General features: G+C 52.5%; 1 protein-coding gene and 1 long non-coding RNA gene across 3 annotated transcripts in view; one reads left to right on the top strand and one right to left on the bottom strand.

Moving 5' to 3' along the window:
* Nucleotides 1-1,889: 1,889 nt before the first annotated feature.
* IGFBP5 (insulin like growth factor binding protein 5) lies at nt 1,890-22,919 on the bottom strand. Of its 2 annotated transcripts, none has more exons than XM_036916081.2 (4): nt 21,619-22,919; nt 8,351-8,580; nt 7,568-7,687; nt 1,890-6,433 (listed from the first exon to the last, which is right to left on the bottom strand). In XM_036916081.2, exons 1-4 carry the CDS (start codon nt 21,950-21,952, stop codon nt 6,302-6,304), a joined length of 816 nt encoding a protein of 271 aa, XP_036771976.1. In that variant the 5' UTR covers nt 21,953-22,919; the 3' UTR covers nt 1,890-6,301. The 2 variants fall into 2 exon arrangements, with proteins under 2 accessions (XP_036771976.1, XP_036771969.1); XM_036916074.2 differs by having other exon boundaries at nt 8,351-8,583; nt 21,619-22,914.
* LOC118927594 (uncharacterized) overlaps nt 21,785-24,121 on the top strand; it is a 36,933-nt gene continuing 34,596 nt past the window's right edge. Inside the window, exons 1-2 of the long non-coding RNA XR_008998174.1 lie at nt 21,785-21,941; nt 22,420-22,451. This is a non-coding gene — a long non-coding RNA (uncharacterized LOC118927594). The remainder of the gene's footprint in view (nt 21,942-22,419; nt 22,452-24,121) is intronic.

Here is a 24,121-nt window from a genome sequence, read left to right as displayed (position 1 = left end):
CTTGGAAACAGAGGAGGACTGATTCAGGAGGGAAGGGGCTGCCACAGCGGGTTTGTGGTTGAGGCGGGGAGACAGGCCATTCTCACAGGTGTGTCCTGCTTTTCTCAGAAGGGGACGTGCAGGGAAGGGTGCTGTAGACAAGAGGGGACATGGGAGGGAGACAACCCAGTTCGAGGTCCCTAGTACGTTCCCCAGGCAGGATTGGGGGCTTGGGGATTCTGTATGTTGCCCACACGCTGGTGGCACTTTGTCTCCCAGGCTCAGCAGGGCTGTGACAATACTGGCTGGTGAGGTTTACCCAGAGCTGAGGTGCCGCAGGGCAGGTGACACCCAGACAAGCCGAAGGTACTAGTGGAGCTTCCAGTCTCCTGAGAGAAGGAAGCAGAGCCACACAGGCTTGTTGCATAAAAAAATACAATGGGGGAGGCCAAGGACTCACTCCCCTCAAGGGAAACCCTGGCATTGCAGCTGCCAGCCCATGCTGCCCACTGGGATAGAAACTACCATTGGAAGGGGAGAGTGGTTTTTATTTTTATTTCATATTTTCTATGTGGAACCCTTTAGGGCACCCAGGCTCAGAGTGTGGCTTCAGTGGAGGTGAGACTGGCCAAGCTGAGAGTGGAGCCCAGCAGTGTTCCTAAAAGTGTGGCCTTGGACCAGCCACCACCTCCAGGGCTGAGGGTGGGCGACAAGCAGGCTCCAGGCCCTGGTCCAGGCCTACTGGACCTCAAGGACCCCGGGTGAATGTGTGATCACCAAGGTGCTGGGGCCACCGCGATGAGGAGTAAGGGGTGGAGCAGCTGGGAGCCCGGATAGCAAATGACTGGTGGGTGAGCAGGGAGTTGGAAGATGAGGCTGTGTGTGGGGGCAGCAAGGGGAGCGGTGGAGCGCGGAGCACCGGGCAGTGCCTGGGCCGGGGGAGGAATATGGGGAGCAGAATCCTGGGCACAGCCCTGAGGTGGTTCGCGGGTGACAGAAGGGGGGGCAGCTGCCATTGCAGAGGCCAGGAGGCAGTCTCAGGCAGCTGGTGCCACGGGGCCTGGCCCAGACCAGCATGGCCTTTTGCACGTTACTCTTCCCATCCCTCCACCCACCAAGGCGCCTGCAGAGGGAAGTGGGGAAGGCTGCCCATCCCTCTGTGCCCCCGCTGCAGCTTTCCACCTCCATCTTTGCCTTCGCTGCTGGGCGTTGGGGAATGCCCGCGGGTCTGTAAAGCCCTGCACGGGCTGGGAGGGCTCAGCAAAGACAGTTTCAGCTGCCCTTCAGGAGCATGCGCGCCCAGTGACCAACCAACAACCCCTTGCTGGCCAGGGTCGCTCCCAATTATTCCGCTTGCCAAGCGACTCAGATGCGGTGGGGCACTGGGGTTCAGAGCAGAGATGCCACCATCTCCCTTTTCCCGGTGTGCCCTGGACTGGGAGGTGCAGCAGGGGACATGCAGGGAGGCACTAGCCTTTCATAGCTTCCCGCCTCGGGGCCAAACAGCAGGGGGCTGGGGAGGAGTAGGAGGTAGGCTTCCCCGTGGCCAGAGAGAGGTTCCCAGGAGCAAAGAGCTTATGAGGCACTGGAGACTCAGGAACACTCTAGAAATGCCTTCCTGAAACTCTTCTCCAAGGAGAGGAGGCCATCATGTGATGTGGGCAAAGGAAGGCCACTTATTAATAGTGGTTCAGTGGTGGAACGGGCATTGATCAAACAGTATTTGTCTACATTATAGGGCATTGTCTACAGTAACTCACGGAGACGGTTTTGAGTGATGATGGAGAAGGGGGCGTCCGAGTTCTGGACAGGGGGCGCGCGTCGGGGGTCCCCGCAGGAGGGAGCAGCCCTCTTGCACTCGCTCGCCCTTGGCCTGCCTTCCCGGGCCCTTGGAGGACGCTGACGCCGGCTAACTGAATGCATAACTTTATTAAATAAATGCTTTGTCATGACAAAAGACAAAGATCAAGGAGTAACATAAATTATAAGTTGAATAAATAGTGTACAGCAATCTTCACTTTTTTAATAAAACGTGAGATTCTCTGGGTGTTTTTTTTTTTTTTTTATTTCCTTAGGTACAAAATGCTAAACAGGAGGCACTCTCTTCTGCCTTCAGGTGATTTCTTGTTCCACTTTTTTTCTTTTTTTTTTTTCCCCCACAAACTGGTTTTGTTTGTTGGTTTATTTTTTTCATCCTTTTCACCACTATTGATTATGAGCATTTACTTTTTTTTTTAAAGTTGAAAACAAAAAAGGAGAGAATAGAGCTATGGTATGTATGACTGTAACGCTACGAAGAACCCCAACAATGCATGCTGTGGTTATTGCTGACATAAACAAACGAACAAACCAGTAGGGAACTCGGAATCTGAAGGAATCTTGTCTGACTACTGTCTATCCGTGTGGGCTACACTGTGGAGGTGGTGTCGGGACTCAGGCTGGTGGAGGGGACAGAGACGTGGGGGTGAAGGGGTGCAGGTGGCTGACTCTCCCCACCTTCCCTTTGCCCATCCAAAAAGAGTTAAAGAGAGGAGGCCAGTGTGTGCAGAAATGGCTAAACTACAGACTCCATTAGAAAACCAAGAAAGCATGTTTCAAAAAAAGAAGCAAAAACCTAAGAGAAAACAAAAGTGGAGAAAAGTGCAAACTACGTCTTGCACTTTAGTGGTTTTAAAAATAAAGACAGTACAACGCCCAGGCTGCTGGCTGGTAAACCCCGTTCCCTCGTCCCACCACTTCCCAACAGTTAGTCTCCTTTCTCTTGGAAGCCAAAATGTCCTCTCTGAGACCGGAGGGTTGCTCCCCCTTGGCCCACTCCTCTCTGAAGTTCTGCTTGGAGCTGGGGCCCTCGCTGGGCCTGAGTGGACGGAGAGGGCAACGCACTGTCAAGGTCCACTCTCCAGGACAGGCTGACGCTGCTGGTCACCATGGAGACCACCGAGGTGGTGATGGGAAAACGAGCAAGGAGGCAGGAGGTGGATGACACTGGGCCTCCTGGGCCTCCCGTCCTCCCTGCACGTGTGGGGTTGAATGTCTCCAGGCCTGTGTGTCCAGGCCTGGCTGTCTGAGAAACTTTAGAGGCTCTGCCTTCCCAGATGCCTTGCTTTGCCCAGCAGGAAGGGCAGCCCTGGGGGAAGCAGGATCAGTCCTGTCAAGGCCTCCCTCGATCACCTGGCAGCAGTGGGAGATGACAGACATCGTCTCCACTGCCAGAGTGAGGCATGAGTCAAAAGGGGATGGGAAGAGACCTGTTGGGGTGCGGGTCAACATTTAGACATGAAGCCCTAGAGAACGCAGAGCCTAAGGCCTGCAGAGCCCCAGACAGGGGCCAGAAGGCAGCCTGCAGTCTGAAGAGCCCTGATCAGGGCCTCACAGCTGGCAGCATCCTCACCTGCTGCCCCACACCCGACCCAGGCAGGGGCTCCATCTTCGTCAGGGACTCCCTCCCCAGGGTCTCCCCACTTCGGGCTCAGGCCAGACCTCCCTCTTAGTTCCATCTGCCATGAAGGTCCAGCATCCTGTAGAGAGTGGCCAGTTGACCAGAATGAGCCCCTGTGAGCGCTGGAGACTCACAGGCTTGGGTTAATCGGCATGAACTTCGGAAGCCTGAAGAGACTGGTGGAGCTAAATCAGGCCGTAACCCCCCACCGTATGGCTAATGGCAAAGAGCTGGCGTACGGGGCTGAGGTCCATCCAAAGTCCAGTAAACAGCAGAGTTGGGGGTGAGGGGTGGAGCCTCTCTCAGGAGCCAGGTCCAGGCTTGGGAAGGGGTAGAGGTGGGGAATGCAATTCCTGGCTCAGTCTTTTCTTAGGGGGAATGGCACCCCAGGCAAATCCCCGTTAGATGACTGTTCAAGATCCAAAAAATGAGTAGGCAGACAGCGAGGCGGTGGGAAAGGTTTACGATACTGGCCTAAGACATAGAAATGTGAGTCAGGGGTTGGGGACACTTGTGCAGAGAGATGGGGTGGCTGACAAGCAAGGCCAAGCAAGTCCTCATGGCTGCCGTCCCCATCGGGCCCTTTGTCCTGCGAGGATCGGCCTCCTCTCCCACCCCAGCCAGCTGTCCCATCTGGGAGGTGGGAGACATCTCCAAGTTTCCCACTAGCCCGAACAGCTTGACTTCTCTGCTGTCCGTCTTCATTGTCCCAGGTTCAGTGCTGGGTGGTCTCCGCTGTGTCACGCCATCAGGAAGGAGTGGGAAGAGCTGCATTCACAGCCCAAAAGGTCTCCTTGCCAGTGTCCAGGCCCCCTTTCCTGGCAGGCTAGCTCCAGCCTCAGGACAGTCCCAGGGCTGCCAATGTGTTGCAGAAGTCGGTGAGAATGGAATTCTCCTTGGTTCAGAATCTGGCTGCCGAATGATGGTGCCCCGGAGCACCCATTCCCTGGTTGTCCCAGGCCTTTCTTCTCTCCTCCACCCCAGGGAGGAAGCCTGCACTTTGCCAGAGTGGCTGAGGAGCTTGAAAGGCACTCTGGCTTCAGCCCCCCATTGCAGGTGAAGGTGGGCATTGAGAACACAGTCTCGTCTCTTCAAAAGCCTGGTCAGTCTCTGCTGATCCTTGCTCCTATCCAGTTGCTAAAGTCTGGAACCCACTTAAAATTATCTTCTACCTTCCCCAGCTCCAAGGCCTGGAGTAAGCTCACTGCCCTCTTACATCCTCTCCCCCCGTTTTCCTCTCTCCTTCCCCTTGAACCCCCAAGGGATTCATGGAGAGCTATGGAAGTTTCTCTCCTCCGTTCTGTTGCTTTGCTCCAAAGCTAGAATGGGGCAGTCGGCTCCCTGTTCCTTCAACCCTCGGTCCCTTCCCTCCATCTCCTCTGGCTTGACAGTCACTTTTTGTGTTTCCCTGTATGTACATACACCTTTTTGTCTCCATCTCCTGCTTTCCTGTCTCTCATCTCTCCTGCTCTGCCAGCATGAAGACTAAAATGCAGGCTCTGCCCAGATGGCATGGAAAGGCTTGGCAGGACCAGGGTTTAAACTTGAACCTGTTGGGCTCGTTTGGTGTGGGGTCCAGAGACAGTTACTTCCAGAGGGTCTGATGGCTGAAATGGGATGAGCTGGGAGTGCCTGGTGGGCGCCCCTCTGAGGGCTCTCATCTACCTGGCTTGGTGAACATGTGAACATACATGGAAAATCATGAAAAATCCAACAGCGTGTCTCACAAACTCCCATGAATTTGTTGCCCCTGGGAGGCAGGAAAACTGGGTTGTGTTAGAAGAATATGGATTTTCTTGGTTTTCCCAGAATGAGGAAGCTCCTCAATGCCTCCCATATAATCTACTTTGAAAAGTTAATGCAAACCTTTAAAGGAAGGGAGAAAGAAAGAGAGAAAGAAAATAGATTTATATGTCTATATATGACTATTTGGAGCCTTGTAGATAACTACAAGCCCACATTTAATTTTTCTCAGCCTATCCTCCCACCAAGGCTGTGCTAGTTGCAAATGGAACGCAAGGAGGGGCTGGAACCACACGCGTCGGCCCGTAGTTTTACTCTCCCTGGAAGAACAAGTCTTCTCACTACTGGGGTGTGTACTGATATCTAAAAGTCTGCACAGGGAGTGAAATATGCACACAGATTCAATATTTATGTGTCTGCTTAGGGAAACCTAGCTATCTAATATCACTTAGTTATTAATTTGCTTTGTTTTGAGAGGAACGGAATGCATTTTAGTTTTCATAAATTTGCGGGAGAGAGAACATGGCTGGATGAGAGGAAGGACAGGGTGCAAGCCGTCTAGATGGCTGGCTCGAGGGGATGGAGCCAAGAGAGGAGCTGCCTGCCTTTTCCTTTCTCCTCCTGCGACCAATCCAAAGTGGGAAGTATCCAAGTGTGTCATCAATGCCACATCTTGGGGCACACCTTCTAGTGCCCAACCATCTCCCCAACTCGGCCAGGGCTGGACACAAAAGATGGCTCCAGCCGTGACCCAGTGACCTCTCCTTCCCGCCCACATTCTTCTTCTCCTTTTTGTAACTCTGTTCCTCCTTCCCTCTCTTCTACACACGTGCTTTCTTCCCCTTTCTTCCTCTTGCTCTTCCTCTCTTCCCTTCCCTGTCCATTCAACTTGTCTTAAAAAGAGAATTGTTTTAGGGGGGCTCTCCTTAGCTTTTTGTATCTCTGTTGTCGCTGTTTTCAAAATTGAGACCTTGCTAGAGATTCCGAGGTCCTCAGTGTCCTCAAATAGATAGATATATGTAATTTTTTTCCCTTAAAATGAGATGAAATGAGTGGCGTCCTGGGGTGGAGGGAGGCATTGGCTGGAGGCAGGGCTGGGGGTGGGATGGGGCAGGGGAAAGATGGGGTTGGGGGGACGCATCACTCAATGTTGCTGCTGTCGAAGGTGTGGCACTGAAAGTCCCCGTCGACATACTCCATGCCTGGCAGCTTCATCCCGTACTTGTCCACACACCAACAGATGCCACGTTTGCGGCCACGGGAAGGCTTGCACTGGGGTGGGAAAGTGACAGGTAATGAGGATGGCTGTGCCCGAGGCGGCTACTGCCCAGCCCTTTGTCTTCCCCAGCACCCCAGGAGAGCCTCTCACCCCCAGAGAGCCGAGGGGTTTTACCCAACCCTCAGGGTGCTGGTGTCCCCCTAGAGGGCCCAGGAAAATGCTGACTTAGGCAGTCTGCCCTTGACTGGCTCCTACAACCTCTTCTTTATGTCACCCATTCAGGGTCTTCCAGCGTGGTGTTCTCCAGAGAGCTACATGATCTCATGAGTTTGATGAAAATAATCATGAATAATAGTAATAGAAGACATCAGCTGTACAGGTTTATCATGAACCAGTACTTACTATATTGTAGGTACTGTTCTCAGTGCTTTACAGTGATTAATCCATTATTCCTCACAACCCTATGAGAACAGGTACAACTATTCAGTTTACACAAGAAACTGGAGGCAGAGACATTAAAGAACTTGGTAAGAGGACATATTTAGTAAGTGGAAGGCTGAGAATTGACCCAAGGACCTCTGGGTCTTGAACCCTAACTTAGATGAAGGGTATCCTCATGGAGCGTCAGGGTCACCAGGGAGGGAACTTGTGAGAAATGCAAAACCCTCAGAATGCAGCCCAGACCTACCAATCAGAAACTCTCGGTGGGGCCCAGCAATCAGTCTTTTAACAAGCCCTCTATGTGATTCTGATGCCCCACATACTGAGAGAGCCATTGTTTAAGGTCACGTGGGCCCCTTTAAGAGGCTAAGTATTACTCGTTGACCAACAGTAGTGTCACCGGTAGCCTGGCTGAGAGTGGGGAATGAAATGATTTTAGGTGGTACATGGTGTCTTAAGGTCATATATATGTGTCTGTGTTTCAGAAAATAATGCATACAGCATGTGACATGAAGCAATGGTATGTTTCCTTTTTAAATGAATTCATGTAAATAAAGTGAATCATCAAAACTTAGGTAGATTATAGTATAGGAGGCAATGGGGTGAACTATGACTGTGGTAATGTGTGTGGATGTTGGAGGTCAGGATGTTGGTGATGAAAGAAATCTTAGGCATTAAAAGGTGGAGGTTTCCTGGCAAATGTCTTTTCAGGAGCTTTCTGAACTTGGGGGCAGAGGGGTGCATACCTGCTTTCTCTTGTAGAATCCTTTGCGGTCACAGTTAGGCAGGTACACGGCACGGGGCACCATGCGCGGGCTGGCTTTGAGCTCCTGCAGGGAAGCCTCCATGTGTCTGCGGCAGGGCCCCTGTGTGCAGACCAGAGGGATGAGAGGTGTGGCAGCACCCACGTACAAACCACCTAGGTGTGCAGAACACGTGGCCCAGGGGGTGGGGGCTAAAGGGTCGGTGGAGAAAGCCACCACCTGCTGTTCCAATTCATTGCTACCAAAGATCTTTCTTCTCTCTCACATGTCACACACCGCAGGTGTCTAAGGTGTGCAAACTGTGCATTTGACCAGGTACAGAGGCATTTCGTACCATTTGTCTCCTGTGCCACCCTGAGCGTTTCCATTCTGCGGAAGTTAAGGCCAGAGGTGGTCGTCTGGAGATGCTCTAGGAGAATGTTCAGCTTCTGCCTAGGCGAGGACCCAGCTGCAGGCTGGTCGTACACCTACGTGGCTTGTGCTCACCATGGCTGGCCGGCGGGCACTTTGCTTGAATGTGCACTGCCTCTCTTCCTGCTCACTCAGACAAGTCCTGGGTCCTGATAAATATAAGCTCTGAGAAAGTCCTCCCGAAATCGAAGCTGAGCTACCATGATAAGCAGTAGATCCTTTTCTAGATCTAGCCTAAGTGGCTCCTGCTGCCATGTTTGCTTGTTTAGACAGGGAAAGGTCAAAAGTCAGGGTGGTAACAGAGGCTGCTGGGTGTGATGCAGAGGCAGATGGGAGAGACTGTAGGTGACCCACCTGCTCAGATTCCTGCCTCATCTCAGGTGCAGAGATGACCCGGGGGTGGGCAGTGTTCTCAGCTCCCCCAACAAACTTGGACTGGGTCAGCTTCTTTCTGCGGTCCTTCTTCACTGCCTCGGCCTTCAGCTCAGAGATGCGGGTGTGCTTGGGCCGGAAGATCTTGGGGGAGTAGGTCTCCTCTGCCATCTCGGAGGTGGTTGGCTCCTCGTGCTCACGGGAGTCTCTCTCTGCTGGGAGAGGGAAGAGGATCAGCCTCTGTGGGCTGAGACACAAAGGGGCAGAGCCCACGGCTCGGAGGATTGGGGCGAGGAGATGGCGTCTCTGGAGCTCATCAAACTGGGGGAAGCCCGGAAATAAGGACCCCGACGTCAGAGTTGGCCCTGGTAAGTGGAGGGCAGTCCTGGCATGGCTGGAGCCCAGCAGAACCAGTCTAGGAAGACTCCAGGGAGTGGAATAGTGTTGAGAAAATCAAGCTGGTGAACAGGGTGGAGGAAGTTTCTAGGAAGGGGGGCATTCTGGGGGCAGGAAGGGGGACGGAGGAGGGAAGTGGCCTGTGCGAGGGCTCTGGCTGTGGTGAGGGGCTGGCTTGCTGGGGGGCTGGCTAAGCAGGTGGGCGGGGGCTGGAGGTGGCGCTGTCATATAAGAATACAGACTGAAGGTCTGGGTGGTCAGAGGAAATAGGGCACAAGAAAGGCCAAGTCTATCCTCTGGTGAGGTCTGTGCTTTCTGAACTGCTGGACTTGAGAAGCAGTTGGACTTGGGGGCCTGTGGGCAGGAGGGTCCTGGGGGTCTGCACTAGCAGGGTGGTGGGGACCCTCATGAAGAACAGGGGAAGGGGGCCAGAGGAGCGGAAAATATGGGGCCTGGAGGGGAACAGTGCCAGCAGGTGGGAGGCACAGAGCCGGAGGCTTTACTTCCTGCTCTGGCTCAGAGCTGGCTCAGCGCTCAGGCTCTGGGAGACTGGAACATAAGCTCCAGGCCAAGAGAGGTGACAGCTGGCTGGGACTGGGGCAGTTATATATAGGAGTGACTTGGTGACAGTCTATACTTAGCTTGACTTATGACCTTTAAAGAAGTGGACTTTGTTCATTTATTTGTTGATCTGTTTAATTCCACCTGTCCGTCCTTTCCTCTGTCCATAGATTTCCATTATCTTACAGACCCTCTTCTCTGGGTCCCCATTTCTCCTCTTAGCTCCTTGACCCCAGCAGCCTTGGCAGACCCAAAAGAAGGTCTGAGATGGCTTTTCCCAGGTGGGCAGGGTGTGGCAGGGATGCCCACAGTGAGATGGGACGCAGGGCAGGGGCAGGGGCAGGGGCAGGGAGGCCCTGTCTTCATTGCCTTCTTTTCTTTCCCAATTCTAGGAAAAGAAAATAGAGTTTTGGGGTGACCCCGAATAACTCAAATGGGGTGAAGGAAAAACCTTATTTCCACCCCCTCTGCTGGACTACCCAGGAGCCGTGACGGCAAAGCCTTGGGATAGGAAATGCAAGGAGAGGACTCCAAGGAGGAGGGGTGACAGGAGGTGGGGGGGGACGGCACAGCTGGGTGAGAAGTTGTGTCCTTGGGGCAGGAGGTCCCTTCCAGGGGAAGTTCCAGGTGTGTGTGAAGGGAGGCATTTGGGGACCTGGCCTGCCTAACCTGGTCAGGATGGCAGGTGGCAGGAAGCCCCTGAGCACCTGTTTGTCTCCGGGCTCAGGATTTGTCAAATGTAATTGAATATGTGTGTGGCCTGTAAGGCCCTGGCAGGGAAGCCCCCACCCTGAGGAAGCCTTCACAGGTTTGCTGTGTTTTGGGTGGGTGGTTGATTTGGGTATTTGCACCCAGGAGAGGAAGGGAAGTAGTCCTTGGAGAGGAAGATGACGGGGAGAAAGCAAACAGCAGGGTGCAGGGAGGTCCCCATCCCCCGCGTTTGGCCCCTTTACTCCCTCTTTCTACCGTGTGTGGACTCAGTGCTCTGACTGTCAAAACCTACCGCGATGGTTCATCCGAGTGGTGGTGTGCCTGGTAGGCGGAATGCAGCCTTCAAGGGAGTAGCTTAAAGAGTGCCGTTTTGGGGCCAAGGAACTTCTCTCGGTGGTGGGATGAGGTAGAAAGGGGTGGGCTGCAGGGAGGAGCACAGCTGGTTTGGGGGACTCTGTGCAAACTGAAAGCCTAGGGCTCTGTTGTCTAGTAATGCAGGCCCAACCTGAGGCTTAGGACTTGGGCAGAGGGGTGGGGAAAGGAAAAGCTAGCCTGGCACGGAAAGGTTGCTGAGCCCATCACTGAGTGACCTGATGCTTGGCTCAACCCCTCTGGGCATCAACAAGCATTCTGACTCTAAGAAGCACTGGGGTAGGGGAGAGGGCAAGAGATGGTTGCCATTGAAAGGGTGGGAGCACTCTGGGGGTTCATGGCCACTCCCCACCCGCCAATCAAGATTGTAAGCAGATGAAGTGCAGGGAGGAGAAGAGGCCTGGGTGCTGACAGCACAGGAAGAAGGGTGAGCACTTCCTCTAGGGGCTGCTCCCAGCCTGGCCTGGAGGGCCAGCACATTGTCCTCAGGGGCAGCCACAGAGCTGGGCTCAAGAAATTGCCTCTTCAGTGGGAGAGTTCGCAGGAGGCTGCTCACCTCCAGCGGCTGGCCGTACCTTCATCCTTCCAACAGGCCACTAGTCCACATCTCTGTGCTCAAGCAGAAACAAGTCCACACACCATCCCAGGGGTGCTCTTTCTAGTTCTTAAAGACGCCCGGGATGGGAATGCCACCCAGCCTCCTCCGGCCACCTGTCTGGGGGGCCCTGTCCCTCAGTCGGGCGTGGCTTCACCTTCTCTCACGGAGCTTCTTTCTGGCCTCGTTGGAGGTGGAGGCAGATTGCCTCACTGCCCTCCATATATCAGCTGCTCTTCTCCAGACTCTGCACGTTCTAGGACATTTTCTATAAAGTGCTGTGGGTTGTGCTTAACCTAGAGTCCCCTTTCCTGGGAGGAGGATGTGGCTGTTAATGGTTCAGTAAACTTTGGGACAATTTCCTTTGGTCTCTCTTTAGTCTGAAAGTGTTCAAGTACTGCCTTGGGGCCAAGCAATGGTGACACTGGAAAACAAAATGTGGATTCCTCTGTCTTCTGTAAGGAACTCAAAGCCCTTTTGCAAACCCCCTCTCCTTCTCCCAGCCCCTGCAAGGCAGGGTTCCTGAGGGCATACCTGCGTCTGTTTGCAGGCTCTTTGGCTGCTTCTGAAGGGCAGGCTTAAAGTTCTGATGTGCCTCCGGTTTTTGGTGCCACTTAACCCCATGGGACCTACTACTCAGGCAGCGGGAGAGTCGAGTATCAAAGATACCAATCAGGGTCTTGGGGTCACCTGTAGGCTCCAGAGAGATAGTGGAAACTTGGCATGGAGCCAGCACAGAGTCACGAAGATTAAAGCGCTGAAAAGTAAGACTGGAGCTGGAATGCTGCAGCCATCTAGCCGTACTCAGCTGCTTTGTGGCCGGGTCAGAAATAGGCTTTCAATTTTGGAATGACTTGTTTTTGACAAAACAAAAAGGCACAAGTAGACTGGCAGCTCCTGAGCTATTTCATCGGGGCTGATGTTGCAGAAAGGATTTAGGTGGGATATAAGGAGGGGGGACTTCCTGGTGAAGTTGGCCTGCGAGAACAGCAACTGAAGCAACCCAATGGTGCAGCGAGTTCCTAAAGCTGTTGGACCAACAGGTCATTACCTCCACATGGCCAGTAGATGGCAGGGGAGACTGACGGCCACACAACAATTCCCAGGGGCTTTTTCTAGGGATTGTAGCAATTTTAAAATACGGAATTAGCATGTCTCCCTCTCCTACTTCTCTGACAAGCACTCAAATCCTCTCCTTCTCTGTGTGTCTACAACATGCATTTAAAGAGTCAGAGGCAGGCAAGGACTAGAAGAATCCCACGTGAGGGCAGGATGAGGCAGGGGTGGGAGCTGGAGGCAAGAAGGGACAAGGCTATGGGGTGCATAGTCCCCTGCTTTTTCTTTCCTCTGCAACTGAAAAATGATCAGGGATAGCAGAGAAACATACTGGGAACTCCCTTCCTATCTCTAGATGTCATTTTGAAAGGATTCTGCAGGGATAGGATGAGAAATGTGGAATGCACAGAATCTGTTTCTCCTCTGGGAAACTAATTCCATGATCTTACCCTATTGCTAAGGATGTGAGGGCTCTTGTATTGTCCTGACTGTTCCCTTAGGGTGGGTTCTGAGTCTGCTCTGGTTTCTACCCTCAGTCCTTCCAACCAACAATCTTATGGCCCCGGCCCCTGCCACGTTGGGGTGGCCAACGTACCTCCTCTCTCACAGGGTACTCCCCATCCACATGGTTTAGCAGCAGCCACCAGGCCCACACAGGCACATGGCCTTCCTGGGGCAACACGAACACCTGCTTGAGGACTCTGTCATTTTCATGTCCAGCAACAACAAAGGGTATCTGGGTTCAGGGACCTGGAGGCATCATAGGGTGGGCAGTGCTACTCCCAGGGCAAGTACACGGCGCGTGCCCCCTACCCAAGCTCTCCCACTCCCCAGCCCCACCCTCCTGCTGCTACTCTTCTCTTGCAGGAGAAGGATGTTTGACCAGCAGATGCAGGCCAAGCTCTTAAAGAAGGGTTCTGGTTGCCCCTGGTCCCCAGTCACAGTGTTGGACGTGCTGGGGACCCACTGTTCCCTGCAATCTGGCCTTCCACCCTGGGACTTTAAGTCACACCCTGGCACCATTAACAGCCTGGCCCCAGGTTGGTGGTGGTTTCTTGTTCTATCCTGACCTCATGGTCAAGCTTAAGAGAAAACTGGGTGGCCCAGATATTGTGACTTTGCTTACAGAAACAGAAGAAACTGAGGCATAGTCAGAATTCACAGCTCAGGAGGAATGCAGGGCTTTGCCAGGCCACCTTGACCTGGGGAGAGGAAAGTCTCTTTTTCAAGCCAGAAGATAAGATGGGCTCACCCAGGATCTCTCTACAGGAAATGAAAAGGGGAGCTGGGTTTCTTCTGGCCCTCATTCTAGCTTCTTCTGTGGAATTCAAACAGTGAATGTCTTAAGGGCAAGGCTTTGTCATTTACTTTGCCTCTCCCGCATATGGCATTCAATAAACAATCATTAAATGGAGAGATGTATAGACCAGCTTAAGAGACAAAGAGAAATGGGTCCCAAAGCGTGTCTGTGGGAAGTTGGAGCTCCTCGGATGCCCTGAGAGGACACCTCACCCACGCCCCCTGCCATCCAGCATAGCAACTGCAGGTGTGGGAGACAGTAACCCAGGAGCAGGAAGAAGTAAGTGTTCCCTGGATTTCCTGGGCTTCCTTAATCTAAGGCTATGCAGTCCAACACAGTAGCTACTAGCCACATATGGCTGGGTAAATGGGTAAATATTAAATCGAATTACAGATTCTGCTCCTCAGTTGTCCTGACCACATTTCAAGGGCACAGAAGCCACATGTGGCTAGGGACTACTGCGTTGGACAGCACAGATATAGAACATTGTCATCTTTGCAGAAAAGTCTGCACAGGTGGTCTGAGGTCACTGATCCATGCCTGGGTATGGCTAGAGGCTCCTCATCCCCTCTCCACCTTGCTCTGTTGCCTAGCTACCCTGCAGCTCCCTGTTCTTTGCTACCACACAAGGCTTATGGGAAAATGATGGACTGGCTGTACTTGTTTAAAAAACTATAAGACACGTCTCAGTCTCTTGAAGTCCGACTGCTCCCCAGCTGTGGATGCCAAATGACTCAATTACACTGTGTGTGTGTGTCTTTGCATAAAGAGGAAGGGAGGGGCTGTGCACAGTCCCTGCTCCTGCCCATCCCATCCCTGACCAGTGTCAGCCCATCTCTCTCGGAAGACACTATTTTTTTTTCCTGCTGTGGTCAGTCACAGACGTGCATGTTCTGGGCTCTTTTTACTCTGAATTATGGGCTGAGAAGGAAAGGAGCATTGACTTTCCAAGAGGAAAACAAACCCCAAGCCACCATCGTCCTAATGAACAGCTGCAGAAAGGGAGGAGTTGCAAGCAGACACAGGAGGGGTGTTTTGCTGCCTTGGGGTGACTGGCAGAGGTGGGGAGCAGATTCAGAGTCAGTGAGTGGACACTGAGGCCAGTAGGCTTACCCTGCTGAGCTCCTTTACAGCCCCCATCTCAGGCTACACAAACTAACGTAGTTCAGTGCTCTAAACCACCAGCCAAGTTGGCCTTTGGGTATATAACATCTCAATCCTGAGCAGAGACATAAATACAGCATATAACACAGCGGGTGAGCATTCAGGACTGGGAGTGAGACAGCCCCTCCCCAACCTTCAGTCATTCTTGGGAGGAAGGGAGGGCTGCTAGCAATGGTTCGATGAGCCTTGGGGGACATCTCCTTTGACCACTCTCCTTGGTTTTCTCATCTAGTCATGGGCAGGCTGAGGACAGCCCCTCCACAGGGTTGTGATGAGGACTGAATGAGTTGATACATGCTAATTAACTCTCAGCACAAGTCTCTGCCTTTATTGTCTCTGTTGCCTCTCACCCTCCTAGTTCTAATCATCAACTAAACATTTGGTTGCTGAGGCACCTGGTTGACGGGTGTCTACTGCAGATCACAAGATCTCAGGCTCCTTGGACTGCAGAAAGGTCTGCTGAAAAGTGATGGCTCTGCCCTTCTCCCTTCTCATCTGGGGAGTCTGACTGCCAACCCCAGGTGAGAGGGCCTTTGCACAAGCGCTCTGAGAGCCAGTCTGAAATTAGAGAACTCACCCTGGGAGTTTGTCCCTTTGTCTAATCCCAGTCCTTCATGCCGCATTACAGTATCAGGTCTCCTTCCAAAAGATGGAGAGGAAAAAGGTGACCCATCACCCTCCACAGTATAGATGTGGCAGGTGTCAATCTGGTGATACTCCCCCAGAATGAAAGGCTGGGGTCTCACTCATACATCCCCCACTGTCCAGGGACTAGAGGTAAAGACAGGATCCCCCTCCTTTTTTCCCCATCTAGGGCCAAACTAGAATACAGCACCATGACTCCTGCATATACTTCTTGATCCCTGGGAGGCAGCTGGTGATAAGTTTACATATAGGAAACACGTGCTGATGCACAGCTCCCAGGGTTTCTCTAGAGCTGGGAAATGTGGAGCCTTCCCTATACACACCCCCAAACAGGGTGATGGAAGGGCTAGCCTCTGAATGGAAGAGGGGGAGATGAGCACGGGAGGAAGCACTTGTTTCTCTGCCTGGATACACTTCCACTTGTGACTCATTACGGCCTACTGAGAACACTGCAATCAGGCAGCCACTTCCCTCGGCAAGTCCTGGATGACCAGAAAGGGGTAGCAGGGAGCTGGCAGCTAGAATTTCTTTCCCTGGTCCCTCTAAGAGGCTTCCGAGGGGTCAAACAAGAGCCCTGTGGTATCTGTCAATCAAAGTGGAGAGTCTTCCTTTTGGCCTCTTCAGGGGCAGGAGGAGAGAGTAGGGCCCCGGTTCTCTTCTCAGGTGGACATGGGTCTTGCTGGTGGCCAGTAGCCACATGTGGCTATTGATGATTGAAACGTGGCTAGTGGGACTGAATTTTAAAATTCATTCCATTTAAATGAATTTAAATTTAAATACCAATACTTGGTTTAGTTACTGGAAAATTTTTGAGTATGTTTGGAACAACTCAGGTATATGAATTTACTATTTCAAATGTAAATTTTGACACCTAAAAATACAGAACAAGTATTTGTGATGAAAATTTAGTGTCCAAATTGAGATTTACTGCAGATGTAAGATACATCTCCCCTAGGGCTCACCTGGTGTGTCTAACCTATTGGAAAGAGGGCCTTATCTTATCTCTCTCCTTCAGAATCTACAAGGGAGGAGCTGCCACAGCCTCCAGGTTGTATTAGGATGGCTCTCAGCAATTCTCAGTTCAACCTGAGGCCCATAGTCTGGAGGCCCATCTCTCCTCTTCTCAAAGATATTCCACATACCAGCCTCTTTTAAAAAACCCAGTGACCCTCTTGCTGTCTTATTATTTCAGTGGCTTGTGGTTTTCCCCCCCTCATCCCAGCCCACCTGACCCAAACTCATCTGCATGCCTGGCTCCATGAAAGGCCTGTGCTAGTAGAAGCTGGTTGCCATGGCAAGCAGGCCACTTCTGGGCTGTGTTCTTAGAGACGATGGACCATTGCACACAGCCAAGGGGCAGCGAGGGCTTGCCTGCCTTTCCACATCAGGGAAGCTCCCTGCCATTCAGAAAATGAGGTTTGGCACATGGACCTGGAGTTTGGGCTGAACCACCCTCTCCACCCTCCTTGCCCCCATCCCTCACCAAACCACCTGCCTAAGCCAGCCTTGTTTCCAGGACTGTGTAGAAAAGGGGCAGAACAGATTACGACTGAAAATAAAAGGGGTGCTGCATTCTCCACCTTGTGGAGACTTCTTCCCCTAAAACGGAGTTCTAGGGGAACTCCCAAGTTCTGAGCCTTCATACATCCTCACAACCCCTGCTATGGGATGAGAGCATTGGCAAGATCTGCTGAAGGTCTTATTGCAGGTTAGGCCAGGTCTAGGCAGGAGCCTGAGTGACTAGTGAAGAAAGCCAGGAAGAGCAGAACCTAGTCCTTGAATCAGTACAGTTCTACGACTGAGTCCTGTCTCTGTCGCTAACGCTGCACCTGATTTTGGCCAAGTGACTCCACACTCCGGGCCTCAGCAGCGTCATCTGCAAAATGAGGGCCTTCCCTTTGATGATCATTCCTTCCAGCTTTAGCATTCCTTGGCCAATACCCACACAATTCCTGGAGAGACTCTAGGACAGAGCTAAGTTGAGCAGCCAGGTGGGAAAGGCCACTTCATCTCTCATAGAGATTTCTAGTCACTCCTCTGGATTTATATTAAAAAAAAAAAAAAAAGACATAACAGAAATCATGGAAAGAAATGGAATGGGAAACAGAAAGTTGGAGATTCTCTGAATGTGGGGGAGAGAGGGGTGGAATCTTAGAATCAGTTTCCTTGTTAATTTGCTTATTAATTTTTGCAAATATGTAGTAAGTCTTATAGTTTTGGAAAACATATCCAGATTTTAATTTAAGAATGGTCTGGGGATTGCAACCTTTGGATCAAACTGTAGTTAAAAGTGCCAAACAAACCCCTCCAAATGGCCTCCCTCTCACCCCATCCATTCTTCGTGCTCCTCACTTCTGCCTGTGGGTCCCTTGTTGGTACCTGGTCCGTTTGTGGTGTTCTTCCAGTTTCTGGATGCAGTGGGCTTGGAGTGTGGTGATCCCTTTACAAGGTTTTATTTTCCACACATTAAATATCTCAAAGTTTCAAAGGTCTTGCTCAGGTTCAAAATAAAAACTTTAGACAAAAATCACCTTCCTTTCCCTTTAGCTCCTCCCTGACACCCCCCACCCCCCATCCCATGAGGTGCACCAGGGCTTCTGCTGCGATTCCTGCTCCCATGCCCTTTGCTATAACCCTCAGGGTGACCTCTGGCTCCTAGGTCAGCCAGGCTTCCCTCTGCAGCTGCAGGCCCACCTGCCTACTCAAATCCAGCCCCAGCCCCAGGACTAACTCACAGCTGCTCTGGCTTAAAACTCAAGCCCTCAGGGGATGCCTTGGAGTTGGGGGTGGAAGAGGGGGAAGGAGGAGGAAGGGATAAGAAAGGGGAAAAAAGAAACGGAAAGAAAATGAGAGCTCTCACTGTGGCCAACTGCTTGCACTCCCGGTCTGAGCTGACACAGCAGAAAGGGGGTGGAGGCGGGGAGGAGGCAAGAAAAGTCAAGTTAAAAGCACCATCTCGTGTCTTCCCGATTCTCATTTTGGTTGGCTCAGGGCACAGCCAGCCTCTCAAAGGCTTGTTTCAAAAGGAAAGCGGGCGGGTGGGAAAGGAATCTGGCTCCTTCAGTTTTCCATGATCTTGTTCAACCCAGACACAAATTTGGCCAATAAACCTAACTCTGGAACTTGACTTTAACATGGCATTTGGACCAGGCTTGGAGTGGAAGCCAGGTGGAGGCCAAACCCCTCAGAGGAGCAAAGGCTCAATTCATTTTTATTTAGGTGTTTTTTTTTTCTTTCCCAGAAGCATATTTTTTTGTCCTTTTTTTTTCTCTGCTATTTCTCAGCGACATGGAACTGAAACCCAGAACCCACTTGTATCCCAAACGCAATGTCCCACAGACACAGGAGAGGTCTCCCAGACCCGGGCAAGTATGCGCGCCACCCTCCCGCGCAGAAAGCCGCCAGGCTCCTTCTCCAAACAAAGCCCAAAGCGAAGCCGGGTCCTTCCTTGACTCCACCCAGCTCACCATATTTATGGAGCTTGGCCAATAAATAACTCCTGTCTTCCGCCTCCCCTCAGGCTCACACACATGCCTTCTGTTTTCTATACCTTTCTAGGCCCCTGAACGGGCCAAAATAAAACGCAGGACCCGGCGCGCTCCCAGCACCCAGCTCGCGGGCGGACTCCCTCTGCGGTTGCTCAGCGACGTGCCCAGCAAAACACCAGGCTCCGCCCGCCCGCCCTCCGCTCTTCCTCCCAGAAGCTTTGGCTGCTTGCCACCTCGCTCTCCTCAGCTCCCCGTTTCTGATTCTAGAAATGCACTTTTTTTTGGTGTAAAAAGAATACATCTCTCTCTTAATATATATATGTGTAAATATATAATGGGTGTATGTATATATCTTCATATACATGTGATGTGTGTCACGCACACACATATCACCTATGTATCTGTATCTTTATATGGTGGCGACTGCGGGAGGAAGAGGTAAACCCAGGTTCCTACTGCAGATTTTGGTAGGGGTGGTGGTGGTGGTGTGGAGTTGTGGAGCAGGAATTTTGGCCAAAGGAATCCACACACCCCTCCCTCTCTCTGTTCATTTTCCTCTCTTTAAGAAGTGTCTCTGCGCCATCTCCGACTTTTGGGGCCCACCCAACGGTTTTGGAAGAGAAAGGCTCCGGCCAGGAGCACCCACTCATCCTCTCGTTCAGGAGGAAGGGGTCAGCCCCCGCCAGGGATCGAGCGCAGCCATCCCGCAACCGCAATGGGTCAGGCACCTGCCTTAGGCTGGAAGGAGTCGCCCAGGGGGGATAGGGCGCTGGCGGGGTGGGGGCGAGGCGGGGAGGCTGTTCTGCGTTGGCCCAGAGGCACCCTGAAGGTGGGGGTTGAGGAAGGGGCTTCAGAGAAATCTCAAGGGCATCTAGCTTGGGACAAAAGCGTGTGTGCGTGTGTACTGTAAAGTTGGATGCGCCAATTTGCTTTCCCAGCAATTGAGCGCGCGCGCGCCCTTCACACCAACCACACCGTTGGGCACATAAAAGTGGGGCCTGAATGCGGCTGAGTGATAACTTACGTACTTTCTATGTGACCAGATTATTCCCCAACGCGCTCGCTTCCAAGCCAGAAAATCAATTCATACCTTTTTCCCCCTGGTGCTAAGCTTTTCCAAATTCACATCCACCAAGATAAAGGCAGGCGGAACCACCTTCGAAAAGTGGCTTTTAATAAAAATAACTCCACAAACCCGCCTCTGGGGCCTCCAGGGCCTGCATTTTCTTCTCGGTCCCTTCCTTTGCAGGCTGCAATTTGAAGAATTCCCTTTGCAAAACTGAAGGGGCGGCCGCCTGCGACAGGCAAAACCTTCAGGGTTTGTGGGCATCCAGGTTTACCTCCCTCTTTTAAAGAGCCAACGCTACGTTAGCGTCTGTAGTTGGCAGTTAGGAAAACTCATGTTGGGGTGCTCGTAATGGAAAGGGATAGGAGGGAGAGGGCATTGTCCCAATAAGAAACTACACAGAATAAACGTTATTTAGTCAAGTCCTAACTCCTTTTGGAGAGGAGCAATAACCAGGTTGACGTCTCAGACTCAGACTTTTGTGTATAGTTCATTAAACTTAAAAAAATATTAAGGTCAGGTTAACTCCAGAAAGAAACATTCTAAGGGGGACGGAACTGTTCTAACAAGTACATCTGTCAACCTTTTAAACCCTAGACTCCTGGCACCGAGGATTTGGGGGCGGGGCAACTCGGGGGGCGGGGCTACTTGGAGACGGAGGGGAGGCTCCTGGAGCGCTGCTTTTCTGTCTCCGCCCCTTGATTTTGCATTCGGTGTTTCCAGGCCAGCTCCTGCATTTACACCACACCCGCTTGTGATCGGGTTTGAGAGATGGGCGGGGGTGGGTGGGGGGTGTTAGCACTGGCGGGGAAGTTGCGATGTCTGAATTTCACATCCCTTGTTGCCTCCCAACCCTCATCCACCTTTTGTCCTAGGTGAAATCTGAATTTGAATTGAGGAGCGGAAAAGGAATTGGAGTCAGGGACGAACACCCAGCACAGGAACATCAAATCCTTCCTTCCTTTCCACCCACCCCCCCACCTCCCACACACCAGCGTTCCTCCGCCCCACCCCGCCCCACCGCGTCCCCACCTCCCGGCCGCCGCCGCCAGTGCCTAAAGCATTCTTTTCTTCCTGGGAGGAAAACAGGTATTTTGTATATTAATATGTTTTACCATTTACCACAATCAATCATATCAAGTTAAGAGCAATGGGTGTGCACGTGGGAGGGACATCAAAGCCCCTACCCAAAAGGCATTAGCTACATAGGGTGTGTGTGTGTGTGTGTGTGTGTGTGTGTGTGTGTGTGTGTGTGTGTGTAAAAGGCATTAGCTACATAGGGTGTGTGTGTGTGTGTGTGTGTGTGTGTGTGTGTGTGTGTGTGTGTGTGTGTGTGTGTGTGTGTGTGTGTGTGTGTGTGTCAGGGTAGGAGGACAGAAACGTCAAGAGGGATTGGTAGTGGGGCCGGGGGCTGGGAGGGACAAAGGTGGAAACAGCACGGAAGACCTGTAACGCCCCTCTCTCTCCAGGTCCCCAGTTAAAGCAATATTTTAACAAAAGAGATTTCTTTTTTCAAGTTAAGAATACAAACGCAGTGGGTGGGTGGGTGAGGGGTGGTGGGAGAAGAAGTTGATACTGTAACATGCACCCTTCGGACCTTGAGACCGAATCGGAGCTCAGAGTCACTGCTTACACCAGGGGTAGGGGTGGGGTGAAAAAGGCTGAGGGCAGGGGCTGGAAGGAGCGAAAACCGCCAGAGGCTCGGCTAGACAGCAGCCCAGGGTAGCAGGGTCGGCCAGGGCGCCAATTCCTAGATGCAAGGACCCTCCTTGCCCTCCCCACCCCCGGGCTGCACCCCGGCTCTCAGCCACTTGCTGGGCAAAGCGCGCGGGGCCAGCCTGTCCCGTGTTCCCGGGCCGTGCGCCGTGAACTGACTAGCACACTGAGCGCGCTCACCGATCTTGGCTTGCTCGCGGTAGCTCTTTTCGTTGAGGCAAACCCCGCGGCCGTGCAGCAGGGCGTGCAGCGGCTTCTCCTCGTCCTGCCGCGGGAGGCAGCGCAGCCCCTGCGCGCAGCGTTCAGTGTAGACACCGCACGACTGCCCCTCGGCCAGGGCGCAAGTCATGCAGCAGCCGCAGCCCGGCTCCTTGACCAGCTCGCAGCCCAGGGGGCTGGGGGGGCACATGGAAAGGGCTTTCTCGTCGCAGGGCTCGCAATGCACGAAGGAGCCCAGGCCCTGCGCCGGCCCCGCACAGGAGGCCAGCAGCAGGAGGACCGCGGTGAGCACCATCTTCCTGAGACTCCCCGTTTACCTTGGGGCGGGGCAGGAGGGTGAGAGTGCAGCGAGAAAGGGGCCGAAAGAGCGCCCGGAGGGGGTGGGGGAGATTTTTTTCTAGCAAGTAGAGCAGGTGCCCTCTCCCAGACAATTGCAAAACATAGAGAGAGATGGAGGGCGGGGGTGCCTGCAAGCAAGTCCAATTTCAAGGATTAAAGACTAGCAACAGGTTGGGGGAGTAAGCAGCGCCAGGTGCACGCAGAGGGAGATGAGGCCGGAGAGACAGACGCCCAGGCGGACCTGGTCAGAATTGCAGGGGGAGAAAAGACAAAAATTGTTCACCCCAAAGCAACCACCGGGATAATGAGCTCGGAGGCTGTGGAGGAGAAGGGGGTGTGGGAGGGGGGGAGAGAAAAATGGATTTGCCTTCAAAATTTTTGTTTAAAATCTAAAATAAGCCCTGCTTCTTTCTAAACCCTCAGCTGCCAGCGGCGCGCGGCTGCCCGCGGAACAGGTAAGAGGCGTCGTCGGCTGTTGCGGCGACGGTGAGGGAAAATGTTGAAATCAAGAAATAAAAAAAAAAGAGCCCCAATCCAAAATCCTAACACCTCTTTGCTCCCACTCTGCCACCACCTCTTCGAAATTCGCAGGTTCTGCGTGAAGCCCGGAGAAGGGTGCAAACGGAGGAAGGGGTAATTAAAAGGAGCAAAAAAAAAAAAAAAAAAAAGAAAAAAAAAAAAAGGAGAAACCCCACAGCGCACCGCTCTGCAGCTTTTTCCTAGCTCTTTCCCCCGGCAGAAGTTTCCAAAGAGACTACGGGCTCCGGTGGAGCAAGCGCTTTTAAATAGACGGCCCCTGGCTGCCAGCCAGTTCGTAGCTGCAATTTGAGCTCCCCAACACCCAACCCAGCGAGGATGCCAAGGAGCTTTGCAGTACAAACTCACACGGCGTGGGGGTGGGGAGAGGCCTTCTAGACACACGGGGGCTCCCCTTCACTCCCCGAATAGTGCCCTCCTCCCTCTGGAATGTACGAAGGGGGCATGGGGGACAGGGCTGGGGCTGCCGAGGCGGGGAGGGATTGGAAGGGGGGGGCCGATGGAAGAGGTACTTCTTGGGAGAAGGGTGGACACAATGAGGAGTAACCCGGTCTCCTCCTCCCTCTTACCCCTAACCAGCCAAGCCCGGGCGCAGGGAGAAGCATTTTCTTACTAGCCAGCTGGACATATAGAGTACCCAAGAAATTCTTCCCAAGCTTTGGGAATGGCTGTCTGCTAGTACCTAAGTTACCACGTAAGGTGTGTATGTGTGCGTGTGTGTGGGGGAGTGTGGGGGTGTGTTAATGTGGGATGACCAGCCATGGGTGACGAGTTGCATTAAAAAAAAAAAGAAAAAAAGGAAAGCTGCATTTCCCCACAAAGTCTGGGGAAGGGGATATAATGAAGCGTGTTTCTCTTGCTGGTGGAGTGAGAGATGGTCATTCTCCTTCAGCTACATTGTGGGCCCAGGGAAGCTGTGTGTGTGTGTGTGTGTGTGTCTGTGTTGTGTGTACTTGGAGGAAGGGACATTCACACAACAGCAGTGAGGGAGCAGTGAGTTATAGAGACTGGCACTTTGGAGAAAATTCTAAGCCTGAAAATCTTGCCTGGTGTCTTAAAGCGTCCTGGTGTGGGGTTTTAGATAGGAGGAAGGGATTGTAGTGCCAATTTCCCTCCATTCTCTTTTAAAGGGGCATTTCTATTGGGTAGGATCTCATCGCTGGAGGGAATGGGAGGCGGATGGGAGGGCTGGCCACCTTGTTATAAAGTTAATTGGCACAAGCAGGCACATCCCAGGAATATGAGCTGACAGGGCCACAGGTCTTGCTCTGAAAAGATCCTGATCAGGAACATCATCCCTCTTGAAACCTCAGGCAACCTATTCAGACACTATGTCTGCAGCCCCCTTTTTTTTAGCTAAAGACTTAAAGGAAGGAAGGTGGTGATTTCAGTTTTTTCTGAAACTGACATGGATGGGCTATGGACTGTGCAGCCAGATCAGAGAACTCACAGGACCAGTCATTGCGGCCCCATTCTGAAGTTCTCGGGGTGGGACTCACCTCTTTTATTTTTTCCTTCCTGTTTAGAAAATGCTCTCTTTCCTTTAGAGAAGGGGCTGCATTTCATGAAGTTTGCCACTAGACTGCAC

This window comes from Manis pentadactyla, chromosome 6 (assembly GCF_030020395.1).
Source record: "Manis pentadactyla isolate mManPen7 chromosome 6, mManPen7.hap1, whole genome shotgun sequence".
In the NCBI taxonomy this organism is placed as follows: domain Eukaryota; kingdom Metazoa; phylum Chordata; class Mammalia; order Pholidota; family Manidae; genus Manis; species Manis pentadactyla.
Note: the sequence above shows the minus strand (reverse complement) of the source record. Positions and strands in the feature narration are given on the sequence as shown.

What these genes read in the sequence shown, in the direction of transcription:
- IGFBP5 (XM_036916074.2), bottom strand. Translation starts at nt 21,952, where the DNA reads ATGGTGCTCACCGCGGTCCTCCTGCTGCTGGCCTCCTGTGCGGGGCCG. An exon ending in TGAGGCAGGAATCTGAGCAG is followed by an intron (nt 7,688 to 8,350) that starts GTGGGTCACCTA and finishes GTCTGCACACAG; the next exon opens with GGGCCCTGCCGCAGACACAT. An exon ending in GATTCTACAAGAGAAAGCAG is followed by an intron (nt 6,434 to 7,567) that starts GTATGCACCCCT and finishes TTCCCACCCCAG; the next exon opens with TGCAAGCCTTCCCGTGGCCG.